The 14,242-nt window shown below is 31.1% G+C and overlaps 1 protein-coding gene across 1 annotated transcript in view; it reads left to right on the top strand.

Annotated features, from left to right (window-relative positions):
* Nucleotides 1–14,242, top strand: part of LOC130901946 (FMRFamide-related peptides) — a 57,906-nt gene that overhangs the window by 38,612 nt on the left and 5,052 nt on the right. Inside the window, exon 2 of the mRNA XM_057813661.1 lies at nt 5,833–6,192. Within this exon, the coding sequence (XP_057669644.1) occupies nt 5,841–6,192 (352 nt within the window). The 5' untranslated portion in view covers nt 5,833–5,840. The remainder of the gene's footprint in view (nt 1–5,832; nt 6,193–14,242) is intronic.

Below are 14,242 nucleotides of genomic sequence, written 5' to 3'. Positions count from 1 at the left end.
ATTTAAGTTCATACAAATGACAAGTTATCTATCATTTATTTTCTCCTCAAACTATCAAATTTGGATAATTATTTTATCACATTTTCAATATTCTTCTCCATATTTCAATTTTGGGAGGAAATTGGATCATTTCATTACAATTTCTCTTGCAAAGAAAATTAAGATGATTATTTCAGAAAATTTCATTAAAATATGTCAAATATATGCAATGTAGATCTTATTATCTTTGAATTAATTAGATAGTTCAAAGTGATGAATTTCTAAATGTATTATTTTGTCGTCACCTTGACAGTTAAAAAAATGTATTTTGCTATATCTGATGATATTTTTTTCTTTTATCAAGTCTAAAATTTTGCGATTTAAGTATATATTTAGGAGTACAAGTTCAGCAATATTATTTTAATGATGAATTATTTAAATAAATAGCAAGGCAGCAGCATAAACACAAATGAATAATAGTAACTAAATTACATTCAAAATGAACTACTTCCTTAGATAGAAAATATTATGTTAAAAGTTAAATGGGATATTTGAAGTTGATACTTCAGGTATAAATAATATTCTTGAGGAAATAAAGTTATATTGGAATTAAGAAATGGTGATATGTTTTGAAAACGAATTAAAATATAAGTTAAAGAAAACAAAGTGAATACAAACTTTTTGATGCAGTTGTTATGGAAGGAGATTGAGACGGATGAATTTCCGACAAAATATGTCAGTTTCGGAATTCAATTTAATTGGATCTTTATGATTATTGCATACCTTAAAATAAAATAAACGCTAAGAAGAATCTGAGTTATTCGTTAATTATGGATGATATTATATAACAATATGAATCTTAATCATGAAGTATATTTTTTATTAAATCTTCAGAAGGAGGAAGAAAAATATAATGATTATATTCTCAAAAATCAACTTTTCATTAAAAATTTTGATCTTCTCTTCTTCAATACACAATTGATATTCATAATGGTTTTGAAGAAAGAATCGTAATGTACATGTCAAACTTAAACACAGAAGAACACTTTCTGTGGCATTTTTTTGTCAGAGGACAATCATTTTCCAATGACCAGTGACTTATGACACTCAAATTTTTCCCTATATCTTTATTTTAAAAATTCTGCTTAATTGTCCCATGCTTTGAGGAATTGTTTTGTTGTATTTAAATTGTTATGTAGTATGATCTTAACTCTATTTAAGAATGCTTCGTTTATTATACTTATTTGGCAAAATTAATGATTCTCTAGAGCATGGATACCAAACTCAGTTTTTCCGAGGGCCTATATATTAATTTTACAATGTGTAGGCGGGTCAGATTCAAATAAAAAATGCTCTGAATTATTATAACATTTGATTAATTCAATTATATGGTATATAATATATGGTTTTTAAAAATCATATCAAAGTTATGAAAGAGGGTAATTATTTTGACTTCTTTTGTTTTTGGCAAACTCGTAAGTCTTGTGCGATGTTTGTTCTTATTAATTTTCATGACGGATAACATCTGATACCAAATATGCACAAAATGTGTGCTGCATGGTCTTTTAATTCCGGGTAGTTATCCAAAGTCTTGAATATTGTGTATAAAATGTAAGAACATTAACCTCTTTGCTTGTTTTTTCAAACTAATCTCCGATTGAATACCTATTAACTCCATTTACAATTCAATGTGTAGCTTAAAAATTGAATGTATTGTTGAAAACTAGGATTTCCATTTTATACATTTTGTGAAAGTCTCCGATTAGTTCCGTAATCAGATTTTGCAGAAGTTGAAATATTGATCCAATTGTTTTCGGTTCACCAAGGAAAATGTTTTTTGTTTCAACTTAGTTATAACAGCCTAATGTTTGTAGCCATGACGGGATTATTAACTGTTTAGTACCTGTCGATGAAACGAACTTCAATAGTTTTTCAGTTATTTCAAAGTTACTGTTAATACCTCGTATAAAAACAGCAAGTTAAGTTTTATCCTTGGTAGCTGTATCAGTCAATACCCAGTAAAAAGTTTATGAATTCCTTAATTTTATCCTACAGTTGGAGAACCAAATTCCATTGGAAATCATTTTATTCTTGAACCAACAGTGTTTCTAGATAGAGAAATATTTTCAATTATTGAGTTTTAAAATGGGAATGAATAGTCGGCAACTTTTAACATACAGTCTTTAATAAACCCACCATGTGAAAGGTTTTGATCTCTTCGCTATTTCTAATGCAATGATCAGGGCATCTTCACTCACAGTATTAGCTTCAGTAAACATCGATTGTTGACTTTGAACCTTAGATTTTAAAGGTGAAGATTTATCCATTCTTATTTTTTCAGTGTAAAAATCGATTTTGATTTATAATTAGTATCATGATGTTTCCTTAAGTTAAACTCCTTACAAACAGCAACTGATTGAGTGCAAATCAAACACCTTTCCATTCTATGATAAAATATGCAACTTCTCATAGCTCTGCACTCACTATCAACTTCACGACACAACAATCATGGATATCCCACGACACGAACAAATGCAGAATACCTTCACAATTACTACTTCGCAATACAACTAAACCTTACCCTACCATATCACTTCGTTTACTCGACTCAATTGACTCACTTCGTGCCGACGCAGTCGTTTGACATCGATAAGGAAGGTTTTAGTCAAGACTCAAGGGACGTGGAAGATTATATTGTTCTCAACAAAAATAATGGGGTATTTCCTCTGGTTGTTAAGAGATGGCGTTATGAATGCGGCTCACGGGTCTTATCTTTGACATATCTGCTATTTTGTGTATCCACTTTGCTTGTTCAGTGAGAAATTCTGAATAAATCGAATATCTTCATATTTTTTGAAATGTTTGAGGAATTAGAAGTTGATATTAATGAAAAACTAGTCAATTATTTTACAAAACAAATTTTCAACACTTAAACCCATGTATAGAATCAACTAGAATAGTAGAATATTTTCAAAATTATCAATTTTCACGAAAAGAAACTCATTTTCTTCTGTTCACATTTTGTAACAGTGGAATTATTTAGCAATAATTTATTTCCTTGCAATTTTGCCTTGAATTTAAACGTTAAATACATTTTGAGAAAACAATCGTGGTCTAAAGCATTCTATTTCACTTGTAGATTGTTGTAAATGTTGTGAATTTGGAACGTCATAGTTTGTGACAGTAAACGAACTGCTTTCGAAGTATAAACAGATCAAGTCATCTTCATTGTGAAAGATTGGAGGCGAAGGTTAAATAGTATCAGTCAAAGAAAATGAATGAATGAATAAATTTATTCTTTAGGCATAAAATAAACACTACAGACAAGACCGCTATATTGCATAACTTGCTGGAGAGCACATCTCCTGGATTATTGCAAAATATTTGAGGTTGTCAACTCTGAAAATTATCATCAGAAGTTGGAGCGGGGATGACTACGATGAAGCGCCATGGTATATAAAAGAATGCCACAGGAAATATATTTGAAGGATAGAATATCTGAAAAAAAACGAATTTTAAGGATGTTGGCAGGCGTATAATTTGAGTTATGCATTTTTTATAGGAACTTATTTGCACTAAAACCTTTAAGAATAGCAAATACAATGTAAAGACCACCAAATAATATATGAACATAAATTTATATATTGTTTTATTGTAAAGTTGATAATAAATTGCTTTTTGTGGCTTGAGGACTGAATAGTGAACGAAAAAATGTGAATATTCACGTGTTGAATAAATAGAGAATCAGTTAAAATGAGTAGTTGGCAATTCCTTAGTTGGGACTTAATTTAAGTTGACAAAACAAATAAAAATCATCGTGGAGCCGACGAAATCCAAAACGTAGCAAAAAATTCAACTGAATCATATTATCAATGAAGTCGACTAAAGAATACAATTTTATAACTGCACTATTTAGAAAATGTGATATAAGTCGTGGAAAGATGAAAGAACATTTTGTTTTGAATCTGTATTATTTATAAAAAACACATATTTGTCTCATATTCATTTAGATAGAGATTTAAAAAAAGTTGAAGATACAATAATAAATCCGAAATATTTCACGATCAAACTTGTTGTTTAGTGGACATACCATTTATCACAATACTGAACTTTGTCTGGAAAAATAAAGACAATTCGACAAGACAAAGCTCTTAACAGAAAAAATTTGAAATTATGAAATATATAGATCTAAATCAGTGAATTCCGAGGAGTTTTTTTATAGTAATTGTAATAAATTGTTCCTCGTTATGGAATACAAAATGAATGTCAGCCATTTGTCTTATACAAGGACCAGGAGATGGTCGTTGAAAATCGTAGTTTCTCTCCAATTGTACAGAACATATGAGCCTAAAGTAAATTATTGATGTATTTTTTATTGTTTTTCCATAAAACGACAAACGGTTTTCAATTATAACTGTACATACAACGTAATAAATTATATTTGACACGCTTTTTTGTATTTAATCAAACTGAAAAGTAAAAAATATAATGAACCAGTAGAATTAGGGACGTTGGCAATCACTAAAAGTGAAGATTTTTAGAAAACTGATTCTATATTGTGGAATAAGACTATAAACTAAATGTAAAAATCAATATCGAGCATCCTTCTTGTCATTTTCTGGGGGACTAAGAATGGTTTGTTCAGTTTTAGTAGAATTGTGCTTCTTATTTTCATCTAACAAAATAAAATCAGCAGCTCAAGACTTATATACGATACGAGTAAATTCCTGGAACTAAGTTTGAGAAGGTTGGGTGTTTACATCTCTCAATAATTGATTATCTGGTGGTGAACTGCTATGGTTAATTTACTGAGAGTATAACCACTATAAAAGTTTTAGGAAAAATGAATTAGCCAGAGCACGTTTGCACTATTAGGTTTTAAATAAGATACTTCAAGAGAATCAAGTTAGCGAAAAGAGATTCTGTGGGTTGGATGGGCTATGAGAGGCAATGTATACCTATCCACCAACCACCTGCTGATTACAAACAATCATAAAATTCCAGAGATTATCACTTAGGAGGTTACTGGATAGAGGAAAAGAAATTTTTCAAACGGAATCTGGTGGATGCCATACAATTTATTAATGGAATAGGAATACAAGCTACTAGATTCAGATATGAAGCTCGAAAATTGATAACAGGAAGAGGCATAATGAAAATTTAAGTGAAGAAAAAGCGAATCGAAGTGAGAATTTGAGAAAATACTTTCTGTTAGTGCAAGTGATGATCGTGTCACAATAATTAATATAGAAGTGGAACGCATGGAAAGCGTAAAGGCCAACTGACACATGTAGACAATACAATTGCAGAAGAAAGAAATTATTTTCAAGATCTATATAGTAATGGAAATTTTGAATAAACAGAGTGTTCCTTGATACAAAAAATTTGGGAGTGAGTGGACGACGTGAAATGAAAAAAAGTAAAATTGTTTTTTCAATATTTTATATCATTCTCTTGATTTCAAAAAATGTAGTAGTATTAAACAGTTAGTCTAAGTAGCAATCCGTGGTATAAAACAATGTTTTTTGAGTAAATCTACCTTTGAAATAACAACAAGCGGTTATATCTTCGAAATGTTTTTTCTCAAAACAAATATTAAGGCGCTCAATAATTCACTTAAACTAACTCAAATAATATTCCTCATATCCTTTACATGTTTTATAGAATCTATAAAGAATCCCATAAAATAATAACCGTCTTATATATCAGGAAAAATAATTCTTGTTGGATATAATCCAGCTGAAGCTGAAGACGTTTGTGTCATTATCTACATCTATCACGTCTCTCCTATCCATCCAATTGACATTGGATAACACAACAAGAAAACCTAATTATTTTGTTCTTATTTTTCAGGTAGCATCATGATTTCTCAATCATTATTCGTTTTTATATTAGTTCAATCTTCAATCGCGAATCTAGAAGATAGTTATCCAGAAACTTCGGAAAATATCAACATCTATTCAGACGAATTTCTAGATCCTGACGATTCTGATATTGAAAAAAAGGACAATCACTTCATGAGATTTGGTCGGAATTTAGGCGATTCAAGAAACAAAGAATTCTTATATGACGACTACAACGATTTAGATGTTCCGATAAAAAGATCAGGAAGTGAGCATATAAGATATGGAAGATCAAACGGCAGTTATTTCATGAGACTTGGAAGAGATTCGAACAAACTCAGGAGAAATAGAGCTCATTTTATGAGAATAGGTAAGTGAAAATGATAATTTGTATAATATTGAGCCCACGAAATGCAATTAGAGTATCAGATAAGATAAAACGTATAAAGGGAATTTATTGAACTTTATATTGCTATGACTTAAATTAAACAAAAGTCGATAAAGAAGGAGTGAATTGAGCAAATATAATAATAACCGGAAGAAAATAATGTTGAAATTCTAGAATTTATTACAGAAAAGGTGAATATCATAATCCTTAAAAAATATTGAAAACTTTTTCGCGTTTGATTTCTTTATTAGGTGCACATACCGAACATATTTGGTAACATACCATATACGTTCTATGCAGATAATACAAGATAAAGTTGATTTTCAACTTGAAGTTCTGTTCGGATCTATTAGTTTAAATGCGGCTCAAAGTTTCCAACCTAATGGATATACGTAGTCTTTTTTCAAGTTTATACACTTTTTCCAGCGATGAGAATCTCACTCCTGCAAGTTTAAGGTTAGGAAACAAGAAAACAGTCACCGGGGGCTCTGGTGAAAATGGCGGGTTAACCAATTAATAGTGCAATTTGTGATTTGTCCTGATGAAAAATCACATATTTTTTAAATGCAGTCGCTTTTTTATGATTTCTCCCTTCATCTTATCAAACAATGATAATTAATAGTTTTCTGTTACTGCTTCACCTTTTAGAATACAGTCGATGATCAAAATTCCAAGACTTCCCCCAAAAGAAAAACAACCGTAGATTCACCCTCTGCAACTGTCTTGACTGTTTCTTAGTTTCAGAGGTAATATACCAAATAAGTTCTTTTCATATGCAAATATCCACGAAAGGCCACGAAACTTCGATACCTATTTTCAGCCAAAATTACAAATTTGAAATTTATTAGTTGTTCTTTATTAGTGGTATTAACTACCGTAAAATGATATTTGAATCTAGATATATCATTTAAATTTAAATTTTCTAGTATTTTGTGACGGTAGTTCTCTCATTCGTTGCCTCATTTTAAAGTTGAAATTCTTCTAGTTTAATTCAAGATGCAACTCTACATCGCCAAAGTGGGTAGTTGAACTTATTAATATTTAATAGTGTTGAAAAATGATGTAATAGTCTAGTTAAATGATCACGTTATCAAATTTGAAAATATATCATCACAATGATAGAAGTGATAATGAAACAATTATAAAATAATGATATAGAGATGAATAACACAAATAACCAGTAGAGAACAAATAATTCTCTGAAAACATCCATATTTTCATCTTTCATTGGATGGAAGAAAATAATTCGTTTGCAGTGTAAACATGGAAAAAGGTGGTTATCGTTATGCGATACAATACTTTCATTTGAAAGGCCTCAGCCCAACCATTATAAAAGCTAAACTAGAATCTACTCTCGATGAGACTGCTCCTTCGTTATCAACAGTAAAATATTAGGTAGCGGTGATTAAACAAGGTCATACGACCTGCGAAGACCGAATAAGGTGACGACTCCAGAAATGCTGGAAAAAAGTCCACAAACAGGTACTGGATGATCGTCGACTGAAAGTGTGCATATTAACTGAAATTTGGGACATGAGTAAGCTATGTGCAAGATGGGTGCCGCGTTTGTTCACAATGGGACAAAAACAGCGTCGTGAAGATGTTTCCATCAATTGTTTGGCAATGTTTGACATAAATAAAGACGAATATTTGCGCCGTTTCATAAATATAGATGAAGCGTGGGTCCATCGCTCCTCACTCGAAACAAAAGAACATTAAAAACAATGAGCTGAAAAGGGAAAACCGGTTCCAAATAAGGTAAAGACTGGAAGAAATAGCTCGATGGTCAAAGATTTTCCAACAATGGAGAGGTGTTGTAGGCAGTTAATGGCTAGTTTCAGTAGCTTGACGATTCTTATTATAAAAAGGGAATCGAACTTATTGAACATCGCTGGGAAAAGTATATGAAGCTAAACGGATTACGTTGAACGGACACATATATTTTTTTCTAAAAGTTTTGTGTTTTCTTCTTTGGGCTAGGTACTTCTGGAATCATGCACGAATTTTTGAAATTATGAGTATTAATTCCTACATACTGATGAACCTTGAGTGAAATGTTCAAAACATTTTAAGCTCCAAGTTAGTTGTATTAAAAAAATTTTCATACATGCATACTGGATTCATTCATTTGAAATTTTTCAACAACCGTGGGTGTTATACTCAGGAAAAACCTGACTGGTCTATAAATTATTCCCCCGAGGTCTGCTCCTAACAGTTGACGCATATCCGCTATGTAAGAGCATCTTGACTAATGCATGTATCTTTTCAGAGAAGCTGGTGAATATGTTTCTCATTAGAATTTGTTAACCCCAGTAAATTTTTATACCTGTTCCAACAAAATGATTTTTATATTTGAAAATGATGATAAGATTTCATTAGATAATAATTCTTCCATGTAACAACTAATTTAATACCACATGAATAAAACAGTATTGATGTTTTATCTTTCACGGATTCACAACCAGTGAATTTGTCTCAATTAATTTATACTTCATTATTCATTAGATTGTGGATACGTTCCCAGCCAAATAATTACAGAAATAGCAACAAGTTAATGTATCTGCGCCTTAAATGACCGAAATGAGAGAATTCACAATATACGATGTCTGTTTTTGTAAGTTATGATATGACATGGATGAGAAGATGTATTGGGATAATAAAATAAATTCGTTAACTAAATATTTTTACAATAAAATTGTTCTTTATCAAGATTAATGCAATTGTCATAGCAAAAGATCAGTTTTCGCATGCTCCACGAAGAATTTTACCGCTAGATAGCTCGAGTAGGTCCCCAATATCGTTTTGTTTCAACCTGTGTAGGCATTGCTTAGACTGTTCTTTGATTTCAGGATTGTCGTATGACTCGAATGTGATCTTCAGTAATATTAGTTCTTATATCAGTAGTTATTCATATTATGGCTTCACTTTTCAGTATTCTATTTTAGTGGTCACAATTTTCACATAGAAGATTTTAAAATATCTAAAACTGTAGAAAGATCACTAATCGAAAATAATCGTCAATTTCGTGTCACTAGCTTAACTTCGTCAATAAAACTTACAGATAAGTGTATTTATTACCTCACACAATTTTCACACATGCAATGCACAGCACTCATCCTAGGTAAATGTCAGAAACACGGCATTCTGTAGAAAAAAATTCCATATCGCAACAATTACCGTCAATATCGATGTTAGCGGAAATCGATTAGCTAGCCATCACAAGCACACTCTTACAACGTGAAAACTCCTGCAAGTTACTTTCAGAAACAAACAGAACATGACAAATAAAACAATTCTCATGAGTTCAGTTGAATTCTTACATGGAATGAAGATTTGCTTGTTTCATCGAGACTAAAGTTTTGTACAAAATTCACGCCTTTTGATACAGATATTTTTTAACGATTTACTGCCACGGATTCAGATATAGCTTGTTCAAACATTTCGTTATAAATGTAAAAACCTACATGACACTATGTACATATCAGACTTGAATATATAGATTTTTTTGTCAAAGAATTAGCCTTGATGATAAATTCGAGTGATTTGTTTGAGTAATAAACTATAATAATAAGAATACACTGTACCTATGTTTGTTCCATTCTAAATACACTATTAAAAGGGTTTTTAAGAGGATTATGTTTATCTCATTAAATAGAATATCCTAGTAGGTGGAAATTTGCTAAAGCGATACGACCTCTAAACTCGGAAGGATTCTCAACTGAAACAACATTTTACGGTCCCATCTGTAGTATATTAGTTATTTTATTTATATGTAAGAAGTGTACGTTTGTATCTATACCCTGTTTTCAAACTAGGAGGATCGATTTGAATTTAAGTTGGCAATTCTGTAGATTCCTGTTTGATCAAATCGCTGCCGGTTTCACAAATCACTTTTAACAATTGTATAAATTGTAAATGAATACTGTTTATTTTGTTCTTCTTTGCGTTGTTAGTGTTATTAAAATATGAAAACATTTGAAAACGAACTCAGATAATACAAAATAGATGCTTTTTTAAAGTTTAGTTTGCACTGGTTTGCAAAATCCATAATCCTTCATACGGGATCTGAGTATGGATTTAAAATTGAAGATGCCTTTCTGATGTTTGAAAGTAAAAATAAACTGGAGATTATAAATAGGATATGGATGGATTGGTATTTGGAAACTAAAAAAATTGCCAGATGTGGTGTAATTGTGATGGACAATCATCTTACATACATACATTGCAATTTGAGCCTATATATTTTAAACTAGCATAAAGTTTAATTCGTATATTGCCAGAAAGGAAGAGGTTCGTCGGAAACATTTTTTGGTAGATAAGGGAAATTTTGTACAGGAGGAATGTTTGCTGGAGTTGGCCCTGATAAAGAAGCTGCTCCTCTGTAGCCCTGCAGTTGTGAAGTTTGTATGGGGTTCTGACTATTGGTCAGAAGTGATCGAAAAGAGGGCTCTAGTAAGTAAAAACGGCCCTTCTTGGTTCGAAAATTTTTTTTTGGATAATTTAATCTGAATGGGGGGGGGGGGCGAGTACATCTGGGGCTGTATTATTCAGCCATTTGGCTGGCGAACCGACTCACCAGGTTACGGGGAAATCACAGAAAACCTGCATCACCGACGATTCGTATGTTACCGATAAAATAAAACAAGAAAATAATAAAACTGTAGTGAAGCTGCCATCGTATTGTGAATTGAATCGTATTGTGAAGCAGCAACGAAAAATACTACTTTTAAGCTAAAAGATGTAAATGACCTTGAAATGGAAGCCTTGCAAAATGTAACAAATATCCAGTGATAAGATTGTGTTGCACAAGTCATAAAAGAAGAAGATGAAATGTTCAAGTTAGATAGGATATAGGACTGACAATCGTTTCTGTCTGTAGTGATGTCTGTGAGGCAGATTCTCAGTGAATAATTATTTATAGCTGTATAAATTTATTTAGTGTTACTTGAGTTGACAAATAATAGACAATAACATAATTAATAGTTCCGTTATACTTTGGAATGTTATTTATTACATTGGTTTAATTAAAAAATTATGCAAATAGTTCGGTCAATGATTGAATTATTTAGATGTCATATCTGATTTCTAAGTTCTGAAATGACTGCTTCCGAATTGAGGATTAACTATAAAAGGTTGTCTATTGAAAAATGGGTCCTTTTTCATACCATTTGGAATTTTTTTGTTCTATATAGGTCCCTAATCGTGCTTTTAATCAATCCAAATAACAAATCTATGAATGATTTATTTCTAGAGCAAACAAATTTTTGTTGTATTTTTAAATAAAATAAGTTCTTGTAGTTGCAATTGAACAATGTCTTATATTCCTTCTCTCAATCAATTTTTTATTCAATTGATCTTCATTTCTCATATAGCTCAATTTTCGAAAAACAAACATCCTATGCTTTCTAAATAATGCAATTTTCAACTATTGTGGTTCCTCCATTCTGAATTATTCATATTTGATCAGAAAGGACTCTTATTGTTGCTTTGAAATTTGTTTTACCAATATATACAAAACTTTCTAAGACTTCTGTGCCATCAAATTTGACATTTGCTATTAACCTTCTCTCAATTCTCACAAACGTAGTTATCGACACTGAAATTCTTTATGGATTTAATTTCACAATTGGTTGTATTTTTCTTCCATTTCCATTAATAGGAAATCGCTCTTTAAGTATGTGTCTATTAGGTTATAACTATGTGTCTAAGAGATTAATTATTTTTAGTTTGTGGTTCATTATTTTCAGACTGTATAATTTTATTATGACTAGTATTTTAGGTCGTAGCTTCCAATCTAGTAACTTTTTCAGTGATTTCTAGTGGTGTAATTGAGGTTTCCTAAAATGGTCCTCCTAGTTTCAAAACGGAATATAGAAAAATTAAATATAATTCAGTCTGGCCAATTCATTGAACTACATAAAGGCAAAAATAAAACAAAAGATGAAAAAATATAGATAAAAGAAGCAAATGGAATGTTTGAGAATTTACAAAATCTGTACTAAGAAAAGAGAGGCATAAGCAGTGAAAAAAGACTTATAAGAATGATGGACAAAAATATCCGATGTCGGATATACCATTTCATCCAAATATTTCGATATTCGAAGTACATTTTTTGTTATGTCCTGGTATCAAACTGTAAACAAACATATTGCTAGGTATTATAGGTTTTCCACATATTGAGCTGTGATCTCACAATAATGGTAGTAAACTAATCGAAAATTAGGTACGATGATATAAGTTTCATTTCAAATAAGTGGGTAAGTGTTAGAGAATAGTTCATAGTAGATATATCGTGTGTATAAATTGACCCCATTTTTTAATTACAAATTGTTTAAGTGAATAATACGAACATCACAATATTATAGTAATAGTAAGCAATTATTTCAGATTTTCTGTAGGATAATATAATAAGTAACTTCCACATCATTTGAAGTAGGGTTTTAATTAATTAGAATTGATGTTAGAATGCATACAGAGAACACTTCCCATCATCAGTAAAATATAATGTCACCTTAAAGGAAATATATCTAATTTACGGTGAGCCCTGGAAAATATAACGGAATGCTTGGGAGAACGATGTTTAACCAAATATTTATACTTCCGCTTGAATGGATTGCGAAAGATTCTGTTGTTTGTCTTACGATGTATAGGGTATTATAAAGCAGTGTTGATTTTTCTCAAATTCTTTCCTCTAGGGATACATTTCATTCGTATTACCCTCAATCACAAAGCTAATATTAGTAAAATATTTATTAAGTATTAATAGTAATGATCGGTAATGTAGATGTAGCAGATGTAGTTTGCAGCTCGAGCCACAGGCCGTTCCCATAAGTTGAATACTATAATTTATTTACGGTTATATAATAAATACAATTTACACACAAAACTACAAAGAAAGAACTTGATTAATAAATTTTGATAGTCACGAGAAAATACTATAAAAAATTCTAATTTTATTTAATATTTTGTTTATAAATAAAACTAACAGTGGTGTTTGAAGGGATAAACTGAAAATTGAAATTGAATTATGTAAGTTTATTATTTTTTTTGTGTTTGCTGCATATACAATATGTCCCTCAGACAGGTGAGACGACTCTTGTGAGAAGGGTCAATTTGAATGAAGATATTTGATGATTTTCTAAAGAAACAACAAAATTTAAACATCGAAACTCTTTACTAATTAATTCCGTGAAGATGAATACATAGGTATTTGAAATTTAGGAATATATTAAAGTTAGTACACTTTGGTGTTTAATTGTCCCACAATCCCACTACCAAAACGCTTATATATAAATGAAAATATAATACCCGTTTCATTTCTTGAGGTGTACATAATAATTTATCTTCTTTGAAGTGAATCGTTTTCGGTACAAAAAACAATAATTAGGTATCAACTATAATGTTGAAATTATCTAATCGACATTACTCATATCAATAACAATAATGGAGTCTTCCCTTTTGGTCAGGTACAGAAGTACAAAGCAACCTTTATCTATTCCATTTTATTATATTTAGTCGTTACAATTCATGTTGGGAGCAGACAAACTGAAAAGGGTTGTTCAAATATCAATCTGAATTTTGCTGTCAAAAGTTTTACTATTGAGCTAGAGAAATGAAAATTTTCTACAGTGTCTCTAAATAGTCTCCATCACACTATACACACTTTTGGCACCTCATCGGAAATTCTCACATGCCTTGACATGCAATCATTTGCGCACGAAGGATTCTACCTCCGAATTGCTTTCGAATCGCAATCTGCCAAGTGCCTCTTTCATTGGACAAATAAATAATAGTTACATGACGACAAATCAGGACTATAAGGACGGTATTCCAGTGCCTTCTAGCCCAATTTGTGTTAAGTTTCCATCGTAAGCCGAGCTGTATGCGGTCTGGCTTGACTTACAGCAATATCGCTCTACCGATTGGAATATCGCGTCATTTTGATCTGTAGACAGGTTTCACCGTGTTTTTATTAGGCTAGGTACTATAATACTGCGCGTTCACAAGTCGTTGTTCAGTGAGAAATTCAACC

This window comes from Diorhabda carinulata, chromosome X, assembly GCF_026250575.1.
Source record: "Diorhabda carinulata isolate Delta chromosome X, icDioCari1.1, whole genome shotgun sequence".
Lineage (NCBI taxonomy): Eukaryota > Metazoa > Arthropoda > Insecta > Coleoptera > Chrysomelidae > Diorhabda > Diorhabda carinulata.
This window is presented reverse-complemented; position numbering and strand designations above follow the sequence as displayed.